The following is a 16,671-nucleotide window of genomic DNA, read 5'->3' on the forward strand; positions in this document are numbered from 1 at the left end:
CTGGGACACCTGCTGCCTACCCTCCACCAGAGCACTGCTCTCCTTGATTGGAGTCAGACGTCTGAAGAGGTGAATCCCTGCTGGTCTGGACATCGAGGGAGCATGCTGTGCAGATAAGTATTGCCTGCTTCAATCTCCCTCCCTTCCCCCTGCCTCCCCCCACCCCTTCATGTCGTCTGTCTGGCACTCTGTGACCTAAGGTGAGCTAGAGAAGGACCTGCTGGGGGCATTTTTTCCCGTTGGGAGGGGGCCTTCTGGGGAGGGCTGGTGATTCCACTGACTCTGGGAACAGGTTGCGTTTCCCTACCTGCCTGCAGCTCAGACTATGGCCGCATCGGCGGCAATCTTGGCACTGAAGGAGTGTATTTTATTTTATCTTATGGCCGCTGCGCTCTCTGCAGCTCCCGCCGGCCTGCTCCTCCCGATATTAACCCCCGTTGCGCCGTATCTGGCGAAGGGGTGTATTTTGAAATGCGCGCGCGCGCTTATTTCACGCCGCAATGACGCGTCCAAGGGGGCGGAGCCTCGGCGTCCAGCTCTGTCTCTCCCTACGCCAGAGACTCTGCTGGATTGCGGCCGTGCAGCTCCTCAGTTCTCGGTGACCGGAGACTTCTGCTGTTGCCTGGGTGGTAGGAATTGCAGCAACCTGGTAGGAAATCTTTTTTTTTTTTTTTTGGAATACCATCATGCTAAACCTGGGGCCCCTAAGCCTTCCAAGGCTTCCTCTCAGGCTCCACTGGAGTCATGTAAAATATGCCTTAGGCCTTTTTCTGTCACTGGTTCCTGTGACTCATGCCCTGCTCCTGGACAGGATCAGCCTCCTTCTCTTGCTCAGCCCGGTCCTCCCTCTGCCCCTGCGGATCCAGCGGTACCCGCCTGGGCCTCCGCCATGTCTAATGCGGCAGCTGATCTGGCCTTAGTTGCCAAGGCAGCCATGTCCTTCATGGAGCGCATGGCGACTACTACTCCAGTGGCATCCACCACTCCATCCCCTCTCAGTGACTCTCACAGAGGGCGTCTGACTTCTAAAAGGCAGCGTGAGCGGCAGCATTCCTCCTCGGATGACTCCGCTTCTCCCCCTCGCCTTGAGGCATGCCCGGTTGACTCTCCCCCTCGCAGGGAGCGCAAATCCGATGGGGAATTGTCCGGATCGGACGAAGTCACGGAGCGGGAACCCCTGCCTAAGCTTTCCACCATGGTAACCGAGTTGGTGGCAGCTGTCCGTGACACTTTTAATATACAAGGGGATTCTCCCCCCTCCACTAGTCGGGAGTTCTCCCTTTTTCCACCCAAGAAACAGGAGTCCGCCGTGTTCCCTATTCATGAGGAATTCACTGCGGTCCTATCAAAAGCTTGGGATCGACCTAATCAAAAATTTTCGGCCACCAAGCGTATGGATACGCTTTATCCTTTTCCAGCTGACACAGTGGAAAAGTGGACTTCTTCCCCTAAGGTAGATCCTCCGGTGGCCAGGTTAGCCAAGAACACGGCCCTTCCCGTCCTAGACGGTTCCTCTCTGCAGGATGCGGTGGACAGACGTTTGGATTCACTTTCCAAGTCCATCTTCTCGCTGGCGGGCGCTTCCCTGCGACCGGCCTTTGCGTCGGCTTGGGTCGCCAGAGCCCTTACAACGTGGTTGCAGCGCCACCACCAGGATATGTCAGAGCAGGACGCCTCTGCAGATACTCTGGATTTTATCATCCAGATGTCTCAAGCGTCTAAATATCTCTGTGAGGCGTCAATGGACATCGGCTCCCTCTTTGCCCGTATTTCGGCCCTCTCTGTCATTCAGCGCAGGGAGGTCTGGCTGAAGGTGTGGGATGCTGATGCCTCATCCAAGCGTTCCCTCGCTAACCGTACCCTTTGAAGGGTCCAGGCTCTTTGGGGCTCAACTAGATGAATTCATTTCTGCCGCAACAGGGGGCAAGAGCACTTATCTACCCCAGCCCAGGACCAAGCGTCCCTTTCGGTCTCAGCCTTCAGGTTTCCGGGGCCAGTCCTTTCGTCGCTTCTCCACTGCCAGGACGCCGTCGTCCTCATCAGCAGGGGGATCCCAGGACTCCCGCAAGAAGCCTTTCTTCAAGCCCCAGCCCTCTTGGCGGCCTCGGGCGCAGTCAGCCCGTCCTCCTGCTCCCAAGCAACCCTCCGCATGAAGGAGTGCCCCCATCCCTCGTGGTGGGGGGCCGTCTGCTCTCCTTTCAACAGGTCTGGAGGGCTCACGTTCAGGACGCCTGGGCTCTGGAAGTGGTGACGTCCGGCTACAAGTTGGAGTTCGCGTCCAGCCCGCCGGAACGTTTTTTCCCTTCTCGCGTTCCGGGGGATCCAGCCAGGGCCTCGGACCTCTTTTTTGCGGTCTCCTCTCTTCTGGACCGTGGTGTCATTTCCCCCGTACCCCCAGAAGAGCAAGGGACAGGTTTTTACTCAAACCTGTTCGTTGTTCCAAAGAAAGAGGGGTCAGTGCGTCCAATCTTGGATCTAAAACTTCTCAACAAGTTTCTACGGGTGCGGAAGTTTCGCATGGAGTCCCTTCGCTCCGTTATTGCTTCTCTGCTTCCAGGAGAATTTCTCGCGTCTGTGGACATTCAAGACGCCTACTTGCACGTCCCTATTGCAGAGTCCCACCATCGCTTTCTGCGCTTTGCCATAGGGGGGCGTCATTACCAGTTCGTCGCCCTACCTTTTGGGTTGGCAACCGCCCCTCGAGTTTTTACGAAGATTCTGGCGCCTCTCATGGCGCTTCTTCGCACCAGGGGCATCTCTTTGTTACCATACTTAGACGACATCTTGATAAAAGCTCCGTCTCTTCCACAGGCCGAGGACAGCGTCCGAATCACGGTTCAATCCCTGGAACGGTTCGGATGGCTGATCAATCTCCCCAAGTCCTCTTTGCACCCCTCCCAGAGACTCTCGTTCCTGGGGATGATCTTGGACACCTCAATTTCTCGGGTGTTTCTTCCAGATTCCAAGGCTTCCCAGATTCGTCTGGCAGTGGTGCTCCTTCTACGCTCTCCACGTCCCACCATTCGGGAGTGCATGCGGGTGCTGGGCCTTATGGTCTCCTCTTTCGAGGCGATTCCGTACGCCCAATTTCACACTCGTCCGCTACAACAGATGATCCTTGCCCTCTGGAACAAGAACCCTCGGGGTCTAGACACTCCTGTTCGTCTGTCCCGGCAAGTTCGAGCGTCTCTCCCTTGGTGGCAGTCTCCCCTGAACCTATCGTCAGGAAAGTCCTTCCTTCCGTTCTCCTGGACGATAGTCACCACCGACGCCAGCCTCATCGGTTGGGGAGGTGTTCTCCGGAACCTCACAGTTCAGGGTGTCTGGTCGACGGAGGAATCCCGTCTCCCGATAAACGTTTTGGAATTGAGGGCGATTTTCCACTCCCTCTCCCATTGGACTCCTCTCCTTGCGACTCGCCCGGTGCGGGTTCAGTCGGACAATGCCACGGCTGTGGCTTATGTCAACCATCAGGGCGGGACTCTCAGTCGGGCAGTAATGCGGGAAGTAGTGAGGATCCTCTTATGGGCGGAGTCTCATGTTCCAGTATTGTCGGCAGTGTACATCCCGGGAGTCGACAATTGGACGGCGGATTTTCTGAGTCGCACCAAGGTGGATCCGGGAGAGTGGTCTCTCCATTCGGAGGTGTTCGAGGACATCTGCCACCGATGGGGCCGTCCGGATGTAGATTTGATGGCTTCCCGGCTCAACCACAAGGTGCCGGTGTATCTTGCCCGCGCTCGAGACCCACGGGCGGGCGGGGTGGACGCGCTGGTATTTCCATGGCAGCGGTTCAGCCTCCTTTACGTCTTCCCTCCGATTCCTCTGTTGCCAAAGGTGCTGCGCAAGATCGAGGCGGAGGGGATACCAACCATTCTCGTCGCTCCGGATTGGCCTCGCCGCGCCTGGTTCTCCAGCGTCGCTCGTATGTTGGCGGACATTCCGTGGCCTCTGCCCGACAGAGAGGATCTCTTGTCTCAGGGGCCGCTCTTCCACCAGAATTCACGGCAGCTGCGTTTCTCTGTCCCAGTGGTGCTGTCCTTTCTCCAGTCCGGCCTCGACATGGGTCTGTCGCTCAGTTCTTTGAAGGGTCAGGTTTCTGCTTTGGCTATCTTTTTTCAGAGGTCCATTGCCTTTTTGAGACCTGTAAAAACCTTCCTGCAGGGGGTGGCGCATTCTGTTCCCCCGTATGTGCCTCCCTTGCCCCCCTGGGATCTCAACTTGGTTCTGCGCGCCCTTCAGGCGGCGCCTTTTGAACCTCTGAGGGAGGTCTCTCTGGTTTTACTCACCTGGAAGGTAGTTTTTTCTGGTGGCCATAACCTCCATCAGGCGAGTTTCGGAGCTGGCCGCACTTTCCTGCCGGGAACCTTTTCTGGTCTTTCACCAGGATAAGGTGGTGCTCAGACCGGTGCCTTCTTTTTTGCCCAAGGTGGTTTCTCCCTTCCACCTTAACGAGGATCTTGTCCTGCCCTCTTTTTGTCCTTCTCCGGCGAACCCCAAGGAATGCGCTCCACTCCCTGGACGTCGTCAGGGCCCTGAAGGTGTACCTGGGGGCTACCGCTTCCTTCCGGCATTCAGACTCTCTCTTTGTGATTCCTGAAGGGTCCCGTAAGGGCCTGGCGGCTTCCAAGGTCACCGTGGCGCGGTGGATCCGTTCCGCTATTGCTGCGGCATATCGCGCTCGTGGCCATGTTCCGCCGTCGCGGATTACCGCTCACTCCACAAGGGCAGTGGGAGCTTCCTGGGCTAGACGCAATCGCGCATCCGTTTCCCAGTTGTGTAAGGCGGCCACTTGGTCGTCCTTACATACTTTCACAAAGTTTTATCAGTTACACTCTCTGGCCTCGGCTGATGCTGCTCTTGGGCGCAGGGTATTGCAGGCTGTGGTTCCGGTTTGACTACTGGACGTTTATTCCTGGCGGTGTTGGATTTGTTCTTTTTTTCCCACCCCATGGACTGCTTTGGGACGTCCCATGGTCTGTGTCCCCCAATGGAATGAACGAGAAAAGGAGATTTTTGTGAAACTCACCTGTAAAATCTTTTTCTCGTAATTTCCATTGGGGGACACAGCTCCCGCCCCTTTTTTGGTTTACGCCTTATGGTGTGCTGTGTGATGGTTTCCATAGTGTTTTGTTTCCGTTCTCCTTCTCCTACTGCTTTTGCAACGACTGAAGTTCTCCTGGAGGTGCCTGTGGGTATAGCCCGAGGAGGAGGAGCTTCTTTTTTTGCATAGTGTCCCTCCTAGTAATATCTCTAAGCTATACCCATGGTCTGTGTCCCCCAATGGAAATTACGAGAAAAAGATTTTACAGGTGAGTTTCACAAAAATCTCCTTTTCTCGTCCGTGAGCTCTCCAGTGATCTCTGATGTAGCTATCAATGGCAAACAATAGTGTTCAGTGATGAAAGCAGGTTCTGCCTAGGTACTAATGATGGCCGCATCAGAGTTCGCTAGGGAGCGCCTACTGCCATCATGATTAGTGTGGAGACATACAGGACAAACACCAAGTGGGGTGCCATTAGTTACTATGCCCAATCACGTCTGGTATTCATGATGGGGACACTGACCAGCCTTCGGTATGTCCAGGACATTATAGATCCAGTCCTACTGTTTTTTTTTTTTTTTTTACCCAGTTAGGAGATGTGCTCCAACATAACGCCCCCCACATGCTGCCGCCGAGTTAGTGTGTATATATAAATATACATCTTAGCTGCATCAACAGTGTATGTGTGTGTGTATGTATGTGTATATATGTGTGTATGTATATATACACATACACACACACACACACACACACACATATATATACATACACACACAGTGGATAGAAAGTCTACACACTCCTGTTAAAATGTCAGGTTTCTGTGATGTAAAAAAATGAGACAAAGATAAATCATTTCAGAACTTTTTCCACCTTTAATGTGACCTATAAACTGTACAACTCAATTGAAAAATAAACTGAAATCTTTTAGGTGGAGGGAAGAAAAAAAAAAAAAACTAAAATAATGTGGTTGCATAAGTGTGCACACGCTCTTATAACTGGGGCTGTAGCTGTGTTCAGAATTAAAGGGGTTGTCCGGGATTGGGGACATGGGTGTACATGTACAATGGTCCCCTAAATATTACATTCATGCCTGTCCTTCCCTTACTAGACATTTCTGATGGCCCTTTTTTACTTCACAAATTTTCAGCCGGAAGTGCAGTTTCTATCACCGTCAGTGACGTACCGGGTCCCTTTCTGCATAGCGAAGCCTCTTCTTCCGCTTCGCAAGGAGCCCGGTGACGTCACAGTCAGCCTCTAATTATTCCAAGCGCATGGAGGGGCAGTAACTAGGCGGCAACAGACTGCACTAAGCCACACCCCTCTGGTCCGGTGATGTCACCGGGCAGGGCGCATTCATAGCAAGGAAGGAGGCATTTAGGGGCGTGACTAAGGCGGAGGAATAGTTGCGGCAGGAGGCGGCATATGAATTAGGGGGGGGTGGCTGCACGGAGGAGCAGGCACACACTCGAAACAACGCGATGCTGCGCTGGGACCCAGAAAGCATCGAGGCAGAAAGTTACCGCACACAAACAGAGGTAAACAATCAGTGGGGGACTGTAGGAGCCCTGCTGATGTGTACAAATACCTAAAAACATCTGAGGGGACCTTCAAACCACTATTAATAGTGATTTAACTGGTTTTAAAAAAATAATCTTGATCCCGGACAACCCCTTTAACCGCTTGCCGCCACGCTAACGCCGAAAGGCGTCATTGCGGCGGCTCCCCCAGGCTACGCTAACGCCAATAGGCGTCATCTCGCGTGAGCCGAGATTTCCTGTGAACGCGCGCACACAGGCGCGCGCGCGCTCACAGGAACGGAAGGTAAGAGAGTTGATCTCCAGCCTGCCAGCGGCGATCGTTCGCTGGCAGGCTGGAGATGTGTTTTTTTTAACCCCTAACAGGTATATTAGATGCTGTTTTGATAACAGCGTCTAATATACCTGCTACCTGGTCCTCTGGTGGTCCCCTTTGTTTGGATCGACCACCAGAGGACACAGGTAGCTCAGTAAAGTAGCACCAAGCACCACTACACTACACTACACCCCCCCCCGTCACCTATTAACCCCTTATTAGCCCCTGATCACCCCATATAGACTCCCTGATCACCCCCCTGTCATTGATTACCCCCCTGTCATTGATCACACCGCTGTAAAGCTCCATTCAGACGTCCGCATGATTTTTACGGATCCACTGATAGATGGATCGGATCCGCAAAACGCACACGGACGTCTGAATAGAGCCTTACAGGGGCGTGATCAATGACTGTGGTGATCACCCCATATAGACTCCCTGATCACCCCCCTGTCATTGATTACCCCCCTGTCATTGATCACACCCCTGTAAAGCTCCATTCAGACGTCCGCATGATTTTTACGGATCCACTGATAGATGGATCGGATCCGCAAAACGCACACGGACGTCTGAATGGAGCCTTACAGGGGCGTGATCAATGACTGTGGTGATCACCCCATATAGACTCCCTGATCACCCCCCTGTCATTGATTACCCCCCTGTCATTGATCACACCCCTGTAAAGCTCCATTCAGACGTCCGCATGATTTTTACGGATCCACTGATAGATGGATCGGATCCGCAAAACGCATACGGACGTCTGAATGGAGCCTTACAGGGGCATGATCAATGACTGTGGTGATCACCCCATATAGACTCCCTGATCACCCCCTGTCATTGATTACCCCCCTGTCATTGATCACCCCCCCCTGTCAGGCTGCATTCAGATGTCCGTATGATTTTTACGGATCCACGGATACATGGATCGGATCCGCAAAACACATACGGACATCTGAATGGAGCCTTATAGGGGGTGATCAATGACAGGGGGGTGATCACCCCATATAGACTCCCTGATCACCCCCCCTGTCATTGATCACCCCCCTGTCATTGATCACCCCCCCCTGTCATTGATCACCCCCCTGTCATTGATCACCCCCCTGTTAGGCTCCATTCAGACATTTTTTTGGCCCAAGTTAGCGGAAATTATTATTTTTTTCTTACAAAGTCTCATATTCCACTAACTTGTGTCAAAAAATTAAATCTCACATGAACTCACCATACCCCTCACGGAATACAAATGCGTAAAATTTTTTAGACATTTATATTCCAGACTTCTTCTCACGCTTTAGGGCCCCTAGAATGCCAGGGCAGTATAAATACCCCACATGTGACCCCATTTCGGAAAGAAGACACCCCCAGGTATTCCGTGAGGGGCATATTGAGTCCATGAAAGATTGAAATTTTTGTCCCAAGTTAGCGGAAAGGGAGACTTTGTGAGAAAAAAATAAAAAATATCAATTTCCGCTAACTTGTGCCAAAAAAAAAAATTTATATGAACTCGCCATGCCCCTCATTGAATACCTTGGGGTGTCTTCTTTCCAAAATGGGGTCACATGTGGGGTATTTATACTGCCCTGGCATTCTAGGGGCCCCAAAGCGTGAGAAGAAGTCTGGTATCCAAATGTCTAAAAATGCCCTCCCAAAAGGAATTTGGGCACCTTTGCGCATCTAGGCTGCAAAAAAAGTGTCACACATCTGGTATCGCCGTACTCAGGAGAAGTTGGGGAATGTGTTTTGGGGTGTCATTTTACATATACCCATGCTGGGTGAGATAAATATCTTGGTCAAATGCCAACTTTGTATAAAAAAATGGGAAAAGTTGTCTTTTGCCAAGATATTTCTCTCACCCAGCATGGGTATATGTAAAATGACCCCCCAAAACACATTCCCCAACTTCTCCTGAATACGGCGATACCACATGTGTGACACTTTTTTGCAGCCTAGGTGGGCAAAGGGGCCCATATTCCAAAGAGCACCTTTAGGATTTCACAGGTCATTTACCTACTTACCACACATTAGGGCCCCTGGAAAATGCCAGGGCAGTATAACTACCCCACAAGTGACCCCATTTTGGAAAGAAGACACCCCAAGGTATTCCGTGAGGGGCATGGCGAGTTCCTAGAATTTTTTATTTTTTTGTCACAAGTTAGTGGAAAATGATGATTTTTTTTTTTTTTATTTTTTTTTTTTCTTACAAAGTCTCATATTCCACTAACTTGTGACAAAAAATAAAAACTTCCACGAACTCACTATGCCCATCAGCGAATACCTTGGGGTGTCTTCTTTCCAAAATGGGGTCACTTGTGGGGTAGTTATACTGCCCTGGCATTCTAGGGGCCCAAATGTGTGGTAAGGAGTTTGAAATCAAATTCTGTAAAAAATGACCAGTGAAATCCGAAAGGTGCTCTTTGGAATATGGGCCCCTTTGCCCACCTAGGCTGCAAAAAAGTGTCACACATCTGGTATCTCCGTATTCAGGAGAAGTTGGGGAATGTGTTTTGGGGTGTCATTTTACATATACCCATGCTGGGTGAGAGAAATATCTTGGCAAAAGACAACTTTTACCATTTTTTTTATACAAAGTTGTCTTTTGCCAAGATATTTCTCTCACCCAGCATGGGTATATGTAAAATGACACCCCAAAACACATTCCCCAACTTCTCCTGAATACGGAGATACCACATGTGTGACACTTTTTTGCAGCCTAGGTGGGCAAAGGGGCCCACATTCCAAAGAGCACCTTTTGGATTTCACCAGCCATTTTTTACAGAATTTGATTTCAAACTCCTTACCACACATTTGGGCCCCTAGAATGCCAGGGCAGTATAACTACCCCACAAGTGACCCCATTTTGGAAAGAAGACATCCCAAGGTATTCGCTGATGGGCATAGTGAGTTCATGGAAGTTTTTATTTTTTGTCAGAAGTTAGTGGAATATGAGACTTTGTAAGAAAAAAAATAAAAAATCATCATTTTCCGCTAACTTGTGACAAAAAATAAAAAGTTCTATGAACTCACTATGCCCATCAGCGAATACCTTAGGGTGTCTACTTTCCGAAATGGGGTCATTTGTGGGGTGTTTGTACTGTCTGGGCATTGTAGAACCTCAGGAAACATGACAGGTGCTCAGAAAGTCAGAGCTGCTTCAAAAAGCGGAAATTCACATTTTTGTACCATAGTTTGTAAACGCTATAACTTTTACCCAAACCTTTTTTTTTTTTACCCAAACATATTTTTTTTTTATCAAAGACATGTAGAACAATAAATTTAGAGCAAAATTTATATATGGATCTCGGTTTTTTTTTTGCAAAATTTTACAACTGAAAGTGAAAAATGTCATTTTTTTGCAAAAAAATCGTTAAATTTCGATTAATAACAAAAAAGTAAAAATGTCAGCAGCAATGAAATACCACCAAATGAAAGCTCTATTAGTGAGAAGAAAAGGAGGTAAAATTCATTTGGGTGGTAAGTTGCATGACCGAGCAATAAACGGTGAAAGTAGTGTAGTGCCGATTTGTAAAAAAGGGCCTGGTCTTTAGGGGGGTATAAACCTGTGGTCCTTAAGTGGTTAAGCAATCACATTCAAAATCATGTTAAATAGGAGTCAGCATACACCTGCCATCATTTAAAGTGCCTCTGATTAACCCCAAATAAAGTTCAGCTGCTCTAGTTGGTCTTTCCTGAAATTTTCTTAGTCGCATCCCACAGCAAAAGCCATGGTCCACAGAGAGCTTCCAAAGCAACAGAGGGATCTCATTGTTAAAAGGTATCAGTCAGGAAAAGGGTACAAAAGAATTTCCAAGGCATTAGATATACCATGGAACACAGTGAAGACATTATCATCAAGTGGAGAAAATATGGCACAACAGTGACATTACCAAGAACTGGACGTCCCTCCAAAATTGATGAAAAGACGAGAAGAAAACTGGTCTGGGAGGCTACCAAACGGCCTACAGCAACATTAAAGGAGCTGCAGGAATATCTGGCAAGTACTGGCTGTGTGCTACATGTGACAACAATCTCCCGTATTCGTCATATGTCTGGGCTATGGGGTAGAGTGGCAAGACGAAAGCCTTTTCTTACGAAGAAAAACATCCAAGCCAGGCTACATTTTGCAAAAACACATCTGAAGTCTCCCAAAAGCATGTGGGAAAGGTGTTATGGTCTGATGAAACCAAGGTTGGAGTTTTTGGCCATAATTCCAAAAGATATGTTTGGCCCAAAAACAACACTGCACATCACCAAATGAACACCATACCCACAGTGAAGCATGGTGGTGGCAGCATCATGCCAAGGGGCTGTTTTTCTTCAGCTGGAACTCGGGCCTTAGTTAAGCTAGAGGGAATTATGAACCGTTCCAAATACCAGTTAATATTGGCACAAAACCTTCAGGCTTCTGCTAGAAAGCTGAACATGAAGAGGAACTCATCTTTCAGCATGACAACAACCCAAAGCATACATCCAAATCAACAAAGGAATGTCTTCACCAGAAGAAGATTAAAGTTTTGGAATGGCCCAGCCAGAGCCCAGACCTGAATCCGATTGAAAATCTGTGGGGTGATCTGAAGAGGCCTGTGCACAGGAGATGCCCTCGCAATCTGACAGATTTGGAGTGTTTTTGCAAAGAAGAGAGGGCAAATCTTGCCAAGTCAAAATGTGCCATGGTGATACTCATACCCAAAAAGACTGAGTGCTGTAATAAAATCAAAAGGTGCTTCAACAAAGTATTAGTTTAAGGCCTCTTTCACACGGGTGTGTGCGCCCCGTGGTCGTGCTGCGGCCTGCAAAATGCGGGCTGTTCTGCACGAGCACAGTCCGTGGGGCAGCCGCAGCGGATCGCAAAAAGATAGATGTTCTATCTTTTTGTGGAATGGAAGTACGGGACGAAAACCCTGTAGTGCTTCAGTAGGGTTCCGTTCCGCACCATTCCGCATATCAGGATTTGCGGACCCATTTAAGTGAATGGGTCCGCATCCGTGATGCGCAATGCCCACGGAACGGTACCCGTGAGCCCTAAGGGTGTGTAGACTTAAGCAACCACATATTTTATTTTATATTTTTTCTTCCCTTTACCTAAAATATTTCAGTTTGTTTTTCAATTGAGTTGTACAGTTTTTAGGTCACATTAAAGGTGGAAAAAGTTCTGAAATGATTTATCTTTGTCTCATTTTTTTTACATTACAGAAACCTGACATTTTAACAGGGGTGGGTAGACTTTTTATATACACTGTATATGGGTTAAAATGCTGCTGCTGAGAAACAATAGAAATGCATTAGTGGAGGGGGGGGGGGAGCTGAGAGATCTGTCCGGCCTTGTCTGAGTACATGATTGCTTTGAGGATTGAAGATGATGTGCCTTTATATTGATTTCTGTACAAGGAGCTCAGTTCTGACAGTCTGAAACAAGAAGGCGGTATGACAGATTTCTACAGCTCGTCATCCTCATATCTCTGTCATTGCGGTAGTATTAAACCTTAACATTTTGATAATCTGACATGTTTGGGGCCTCCTAGGTGGGGGATTATCAAACTCTGTGTACAAAAATGCACAATGTCTTCTGTGCTCTAAATATTTTTGTATATAAAGTAACCTACATCGCCCGGCCTGTAGACAGTAAAAAAAAAAAGAAAGAAATTTACAAAATAAGGTATCGGAATTCTTCTGAGGACCCACTAGAAAAGAAATCAGAGATTGTTAGATGGAGGATATTACATGACTGATATAATAGCGATCTTCTGGCAAGTACTTTTGGCCTTTTCGTGTTCCGGTCCTTGAAGGTCAAGGAAGACAGACTGAGGTGTGTGTGTGTATGTATATATGTGTGTGTGTGTGTGTGTGTGTATATATATATATATATATATTTACACACACGTTATAGTGCTTTTATAGCTCTGTAGTGTATTTCTCTGACCTGTTTACTGATTTCTCATATATGTTTCAGTATTTCAGTCCATATGTATCGGCAGACATGTGCAAAATGGCGACTGCGTTTAACACAACTGTGTCTGCGCTCGAGGACGAACTGACTCAACTCATCCTGGAAGGCTTAATAAATGCTCGCATTGATTCTCATAGCAAGGTAGGCACTCTGGAACTTAAAGGGGTTATCCCATGATTATTGTTAAAAATATAGAACATGGCAATCTCTTTCTAACACAGCTAGAACCAGCCCTGTACCTCACATGGATCCAGAGATCTCCACATTTATTGCTCCAATTGTTCTGCTAGATTTATTTCAGGCTGACAGCTCAGGGGGCGTGTCCTGTTTCAGGAGATGCATCTTTTCAGCTGAGCTGTGTCCCAGTCACAGCTCAGTGGGTGTGTCATTTCTGAAGCAGCTCTCTCCCAGTAAGTGTCACAGTTCTGACCATAGATGGGGCTGGTGGCAGTTGAAGAATGGAGCTGAGCCTGTGCGACCACCTCAGAGTGGTGGACAGAGAAATAAAGAAAAAAAAACTGTAGGTGGCGCCATACAGATTTGTTTTATTGAATTAATTCAGGCTATAGTAAATTTGTAATTACGTGCAGTTGCAAAAGTATTCAGATCCAGGGGTTGGTTTGAAAAATGTAAAGTATTTTTTGTGGAACAAAGCCTTATGCCTCTTTCACACGAACGTGACTGATTAGGTCCGGATGTCTTCAGTGAAACTCACACCATTTTGCAAGCAAGTTCAGTTGTTCAGTCTTTTCCGCACGGGTGCAATGCGCTTTGATTCGTTTTTCATGCGCGTGATAAAAAACGAAAGGTTTACAAACAACATTTCTTGGCAACCATCAGTGAAAAACGCACCACATCCGCACTTGCTTCCGGATGCAATGCGTTTTTCACTGAAGCCCCATTCGCTTCTATGGGGCCAGGGCTGCGTGAAAAACGCAGAATATAAAATATGCTGCGATTTTAACGCAACGCAGAAGTGATGCACAGACACCGCACGGAAAACTTGCTCGTATGAAAGGGGCCTTAAAAGTCATAGTTCTGGGATCTCCAGCCGTCACTTTTATGACATTGCCTGTTTACCTGCAGATCTTATATGCACGAGACGTTGACCAGCGCAGCACCACATTTGAGAAGTCATTACAGATGGGGAGAGAGTTTCAGAGAAGAGCTAAAGCAATGATTTTACGAGCTGCTGTCCTGCGTAACCAGATCCATGTCAAGGTAAGGCTGTTTGAGAATGTATGACTAAATATGACTTAAAGGGTTTACCCGGGACCAGAAAATTGCTGGCCAATAGGCAAGGTTCCATCATTTGGGAGTAGGTGAATAAAACTGAGCCATAATATGAGGCACTATCAAACACAATGAACAATGAGTGGGACACAGCGCCTTCGCTGCTGGGACTCGGACCCACAAAAAACTTATATTGATGGCCTCTACCAGTGAAGGCTAACCTCCAGCACTCCAGCTGTGGTGAAACTACGACTTCCAGCATGCTCCATTTATTTCTATGCAAGCCAAGCAAGTGTGCATCTTGGGAGTTGTAGTTTTACCACAGCTGGAGTGCCGGAGGTTAGCATCACAGGCCTATACTAATAATAGGCCATCAGTTTTGTAGTCCTAGATATCCACTTTAAGATGTCTCTGGCCCAGGTCCTTGGTTAACCATGGTAGCTTTTAGGTTAGTTTCAGACAAGCAAGTTCAATCACGTGGCTGCATGAGTTCCCATTCTGACCTCTACTCCTCTCACAGGAATGCATGGCATTATAATGATGTGCTGTGTGTCCCTGGGAGACCTCAGATCTTCTGAATGGTTCTGACATAATGCCGTAATTCAGTAGATACAAGTCTGGCAGGGACACACAGCATTATAAATCGATATAATGCTGTTTGATCCTGTCCGAGGAGCAGAGGTCAGAACGGAAAATCACGCTTGTCGGAGTCTGGCCTTAGGCTTCAGTGGTAGTGCATAGCCCCCTAATGAGATCTTCTGGCTTGGTTCTATATTTTCAGAAATTCTTAGAAAGATGAAGTACACTTTAAAGGGAACCTGCCAGGAGCTTCATGCTGGTCCTGCTTACGGGTAGCTTGAAATACCGCCAGACTCCCTGTAACAAACAACTATGTTTTATTCTGAAATGCTGCAGCATGGGAGAGAAAACGTGATTTGAAGCTGAGCCAGGATTGGAGAGAAGAGTCAAGAGGGCAGCCTCTCTACCCTCTTGTCTTGATCTGTCTCTTCTCAAGCTTAGCGGGGCGACAGGCTGACCCATGACTCTTATCTACATGCAACAGGGAGCCTGTTGGGATTTCATACTGCCTGCGATTGTAGACAGGTTCCCTTTTAAGAATTTTTTTCTTTGAGCTATTTGTAAGTTACTTAGATGTCTAGTAAAGCTGGAGGACCGCTAGTAATGCTGCCATTTCAGCTCCCATGCATGGTTGACATAGCAAAGTGTATTGGGTTTACCTTGAGTGCTCCTGTTTGTATTAGATGCATTTATTAGTAGGTCCATTGGCACGCATTTACCAGACTTCTGTCTCTTCCCATTTAGTCTCCTCCCAGGGAAGGAAGCCAAGGAGAACTGACACCAGCTAACAGTCAGTCCCGACTCAGCACCAATATGTGACCACCCCGCTCTTCTGCATCGGCCCTGTCATCTGCACAGAACTACGCAGAGCGATCAGCTAATACTGCAGAGACATTAACCACCTGCTTACGTTACCTTCCCATAGGCTGCCTCAGCTTTGTTTGTGTGAGAGCTTGACAGGAGCTGCATGGTTTGTCTCAGTGGTCTCCGTTTATTGGACATGATCGCCTTGCTCTCTCTCGGTGGATTAGAGGAGTAGTGATGTAATGCTGTGTCTGGAGGTAGTGGCCGCACAGGGGCAGAACAAAAGTCATTGTGATGTAGGTGGTGGATCGGCTTCTTTGTGGATGTTATGGATTCAGCAGCTTATATGTTAGACACTACCATGTTCTCAGGTGCTCACTTCTCCCCCCACATATGGCTTCCCAAATCCACCTCTCACCCGACTCATGTTCTGAACCAGGCTGCCCCCCTCCTTCCCCCCCATAGCCCCAGAGACATTAACACTGCAGTCAATCTACAGACAAAATGCCGGCTCTTTCCATGTTTCCTTTGTGAAGACAGGACATATGACTGCATTATAATCCCATAGCATAAAGCATTGCAAGTTCCTTGTTTCTTCTGGTTTGGAATTAAACATGTTCCTGTTTTTGCGTTTTTCTCACTGTGACCTGTTTTACTTGCTTTTCAGGGTTTATTACTTCAGTATTTAACTTTAAAGGGGTTGTCCAGCTTTTATTAAATAATGGCCTATCCTCAGGATAGGCCATCACTAGCTGACCGGCAGTGGTCCAACACCCCACACCCCAGCTGTTCAGGTGTAGCTCCAGTGCCAGAAGTCTCCACTGGAGCTACACTGTGTAGTGGAGGGTGCAGCACTGAGTGATGCGCTCTATGCGCCACACCGTTAAAGGGTTTTTTCTGGGATTTTCATATTGATGGCCTATCCTCAGGATAGGTCATCAATATGAGATCAGTGGGCGTCTGACTACCGTCCCCCTTGCTGATCATTTGTTTGGGAAACCCGTGGCGCTCTGGGCTCCTCACTGCTTACCAAGCACAGCCATTGTATAGCAGCTGTGATTGGTATTGCAGCTCAGCCCCATTCACTTGACCGATGTAAGTGACGTCACATGGCTTAGGAAGAGGCCTAAGAGTTCACATTCTCTTCATACAGCTCATACGGTGCTGGGAGTCAGAGCCCCACCGATCTGATATTGATGACCTAAGGGTAGTTCATCAG

The 16,671-nt window shown here is 48.2% G+C and overlaps 1 protein-coding gene across 1 annotated transcript in view; it reads left to right on the forward strand.

The window, feature by feature from the left end:
- The window catches only part of GPS1 (G protein pathway suppressor 1), a 58,557-nt gene extending 42,464 nt beyond the window's left edge, over positions 1-16,093 (forward strand). The window contains 3 exon segments of the mRNA XM_040435856.1: positions 12,840-12,977; positions 13,923-14,057; positions 15,393-16,093. Coding sequence (XP_040291790.1) covers positions 12,840-12,977; positions 13,923-14,057; positions 15,393-15,467 — 348 coding nt within the window. The 3' untranslated portion in view covers positions 15,468-16,093.
- Positions 16,094-16,671: the final 578 nt, after the last annotated feature.

This window comes from Bufo bufo, chromosome 6 (genome assembly GCF_905171765.1).
Source record: "Bufo bufo chromosome 6, aBufBuf1.1, whole genome shotgun sequence".
Classification (NCBI taxonomy): domain Eukaryota; kingdom Metazoa; phylum Chordata; class Amphibia; order Anura; family Bufonidae; genus Bufo; species Bufo bufo.